This window comes from Formica exsecta, unplaced genomic scaffold (genome assembly GCF_003651465.1).
Source record: "Formica exsecta isolate Colony F162 unplaced genomic scaffold, ASM365146v1 scaffold231, whole genome shotgun sequence".
NCBI lineage: Eukaryota > Metazoa > Arthropoda > Insecta > Hymenoptera > Formicidae > Formica > Formica exsecta.
Genome location: NW_021849598.1, coordinates 321,165 through 325,463, shown reverse-complemented (window position 1 = coordinate 325,463; position 4,299 = coordinate 321,165). Strand labels below are relative to the sequence as shown.

Genomic DNA, 4,299 nt, shown 5'->3' with positions numbered 1-4,299 from the left:
CAATAATTATATCTGCGAATATATTATAAATGAGTCATTTGTCACATGTTTATCGCGTTTATACGTTTATCTATAATATAGTGATGAGCGGGCTGTCTTCGAGAAATTTTTAGTATTACTTGTAATCCAATTTTTACAGAACTCTGCTATAAATTCAAACAAATTTTATTCTTTTTTAAATTAAATTATAGTTTAGATAAATCAATATACACAGTCAATATACACATAAAATTGATTATATATATATTAATGATGCATTTATAAAGTAATTATAGTTAACCTAATCAAATTAAAGAAGTATATTTAAAAACTGATCTAAATAATAACAAACTGTGATACGTATAATAAAAATATTATATATTCTGAATATTGATACATTTCTAAAATATTGCTTGTCGAACATGTGAAACACAAAATTGCGTTGCGAATGAAATTTATCTGTTTTGTAATACGTGGCCCGAGTTATGCCAAACTCTCACGAGTTATCATAATATACGAGGGGGGACCCAAAAGAAACTTTTTTACTTAGTGTCTTCACCCATTTTAAAAAAACTCGGTTTTTTAAATCTCTAGTTGTGTTATGTTAATTACACACACATGTGTATACGAGGGGGGACCCAAAAGAAACCGGAATTATTTTCTGGAAGGTGAGCCTCTTGTAGTACAGGTTTCCTCCACTAGAGAGAGAGGTGAATATCCTAGTGACCCATCTGCATCAACATACCAGCTGACGTTGTTATGGGAGGCTGCGTTCGGCTTCAGTGAATTTTTTTTTAAGACTCTTTCAACGCGTTTGCCTATTTCGTGATGGCTGATTTACACGAACAACGTGCGGCAATGAAATTTTGTTTCCTGTTGGGGAAAAACAATTGTTATGCTACAAACAGCTTACAAGGAAGCTGCTCTGAATAAAACACAAGTTTACGAATGGTTTTCCCGTTTTAAACGAGGCGAAATGTCGATTGACGATCAACCTCGTTCCGGCCGCCCTTCGACTCGTTTCATGCCCAAATCTTCCGATAAATCTTCCGATAAAACTCCACGACACTCTAGTTTACTCTACAAGTTCATCAATGGTCCGACAGCGGTCTTCCAAGATGGCTTGACGAATTCTTACCACATTTTCTTCAGTTCGGTTGGTCGAAGAACGCTCGGAACGAGGCAATAATCATCAATCGACATTTTGCCTCGTTTAAAACGGAAAAACCATTCGTAAACTTGTGTTTTATTTAGAGCAGCTTCCTTGTAAGCTGTTTGTAGCATAACAATTGTTTTTCCCCAACAGGAAACAAAATTTCATTGCCGCACGTTGTTCGTGTAAATCAGCCATCACGAAATAGGCAAACGCGTTGAAAGTGTCTTCAAAAAAAATTCACTGAAGCCGAATGCAGCCTCCCATAACAACATCAGCTGGTATATTGATGCAGATGGGTCACTAGAACATTCACCTAGTGGAGAAAATCTATACTACAAGAGGCCCACCTTCCAGAAAATAATTCCGGTTTCTTTTGGGTCCTTTCTCGTATATTTTCTTATATCGAATCGCGTGCTTCGAGACTTTATTCTATTTAGATAAAGACAATACAATATGCACGCGCGGATACATTATTATTATAACCAATATAAAACGTTTGAAAAAAACATATTAAAGTTCAATTCGATACTTAAATTTAGATCCAACCTCCCATTATTCGACCCGTTGCTTTTGACTTTCCTCGTAACTGTGTTGTAGTTGGGATGGTTTCAACTTCTGGTTCTCTCGCATCAGATTCAATATTTTTCTTTTTAGCATTTTCTTCATTTGTTTCCGACGTCTTTTTCGCCGTCTTCTTACTATTATTCTTTTGTGTAGTTCCGGACTCATCTTCATCCTTTTCCCTTTTTTCTTTCTTTTGCTCTTCTAACTTCTCTGCCTCGCTTGTTTCTTCATTCTTCTTCTCTTGTTCTTGCAAACTTTCCTTTTTGTAATTACTCTTTTCTTCAATTTTCTTTTCCTGATCAGACATTCCTGCAGATGTTGACTGCTTGCTAGCTTCTTCTTCTACGGGATCTTCGGGTATAGGCGAAGGAGACCTGGTTTCGGTGATTTTAACGTCGAGCGTTCTTTCTGCCAGTTTGTTTATACTACCTCCGCTCATAGATTTCAATATCTTGCTACTTCTTTGAGGAGCATCGACACTCTCGTTTGCATTTGAAGAACCATTTGTATCTGCATACGAAAAAACAAATATATATTTGCCATTTTTTATCCTTTTGATAATATCATAATAATGTATAATAGAATAAGAGAATTATATGATTTACTTATCCATTGTGTGTGTGTATGTAAATTAGTAAATTAATTTTAGGATACTAATAATAAAATTTGAAAAACTGTAAAATTATTCCATCAAATTGTCAGCAAGAAAAGATCAATTTGGCGGAAAAAAATCATAAAAGAAATGATAATGTTTATATGTGTGTATTGAAATAAATTATACGAAGTATAATTTATACGAAGTATTATATTTCATATATAAAACATTATTTCTGAAAAAAATTTATTGAAAAGGATCAGAAAGCAGATAAAAAATTTAAATATAAACTGACCATCAGGTTGCTCGTTTGGCTTGCTTTTGCTCATCATGAATTTGGCATAGGCTATCCTGGTTACCGGTGTAAATTCCAAGAGATTTGGATTATAATCAAGTAACCGTTTTGGATCCATGGACGCCAGATCGGAATCGGGTTGGTGTTGCAGATGACGACGTAAGCTTCGTCTGGTTTGACGTTGCATCGCCTCATTTGAGCTTCCTATCGGATCCATTGCGACAGTACTTTGTCTCACTACGGCATTCCAGTCCTTTTTAGTGCTACCACTCCCTTTTCGTCCTATAGCTTTTGCGATTTGACTGAACACGTCCTTGGGCTCTTTTTCACTCTGAATGACAGCTTGTACGATGCCTTCTACCATGCCAATTTGAAAATCCTTCTGCAGACGACGTTCCATCACTTTGCCCTTCTTGCCGGGTACTTTAAGGATATACAAAATCATGCAGATATATTCGTTTTTTAAGAATACATCATTTAAAAATCAAGACATTTTTAATTAAACATAATTCTATTTAAGGAATCAATTTCTTGATCTTTTCAAGTTTTGTTGCAAGACGTTGCTAAACATGTGTTGTATGTATAATAGAATAAATTACAATATATGTTTAAAGTTTTATGCATAATATAAAACCAACTGCTACATATGTCAGAAAATGATTATTGTTATATTTTGATTTGACACTATTATGATATTTTATTTCTAATACTTCTCTAAAACCGAAGAACTCCGAGAAAATTATATTTTGGGGGAGAATTGATTCCTTTTTACTTAACTATTATACATCTTTCAGAGGCTGTCACGAAGACGTATTAATTGCGAATTTCAAATTACATATTTCGTTTCTGACAGCAGTTTCATACATATTTGTGAGCAATAATTACTCACACACACATGCGCGCATGCACGCATACGTATCACATATACATACACAGACATATTTTAAAAATATAAATAATCAAAAGATACCATGTATAATAATCAATTAATTGCACCAAAAATAAATTTTTTTTAATCAAATAAATACATTTTGTTAATTTTGATTTTTTTACTTAAATTAATATATACTTTGTTTCCAAAAATGTTTTGTTATATTAAATAAATTATTAGTTGTATATAATAAAAAATATAATCACTAATATACACCTAAAATAAAATTTTATTTAATCAAATAAATACATTTTGTTAATTTTGATCTTTTTTACTTAAATAAATATATACTGTTCCCAAAAAATTTTGTTATATTAAATAAATTATTATTTGCATGTAATAAAAATTATAATTTTTAAAATAATTTATTTAAAATTTTAATATAAAAAGATATTTATACATTTAAAGATAAAAGATTATTTAAAATAAAGAAAACATACAATTCTTGTGTAGGTGAGAAAGTGTATGCGTAGACACAGTGGATTCCGCCCATCCTACGGGGGAGCTCCACTTCCGGAAGATATAACCTAACCCAAACCAAATTTTAGTTTTAAATCAGAATTTGGTTTGGGTTAGGTTATATCTTCCGGAAGTGGAGCTCCCCCGTAGGATGGGCGGAATCCACTGTGTCTACGCATACACTTTCTCACCTACACAAGAATTGTATGTTTTCTTTATTTTAAATAATCTTTTATCTTTAAATGTATAAATATCTTTTTATATTAAAATTTTAAATAATGTATTTTAAAAAATAAAAATTTTATTACATGCAAGTAATA

General features: G+C 32.1%; 1 protein-coding gene across 3 annotated transcripts in view; it reads right to left on the bottom strand.

Annotated features, from left to right (window-relative positions):
• Nucleotides 1-1,474: 1,474 nt before the first annotated feature.
• LOC115235686 (transient receptor potential protein) overlaps nt 1,475-4,299 on the bottom strand; it is a 28,635-nt gene continuing 25,810 nt past the window's right edge. For all 3 annotated transcript variants that reach the window (XM_029807623.1, XM_029807625.1, XM_029807624.1), the window contains exons 17-18: nt 2,590-3,012; nt 1,475-2,209 (exon numbers count right to left, since the gene is read on the bottom strand). In XM_029807623.1, coding sequence (XP_029663483.1) covers nt 1,671-2,209; nt 2,590-3,012 — 962 coding nt within the window. In that variant the 3' untranslated portion in view covers nt 1,475-1,670. The remainder of the gene's footprint in view (nt 2,210-2,589; nt 3,013-4,299) is intronic.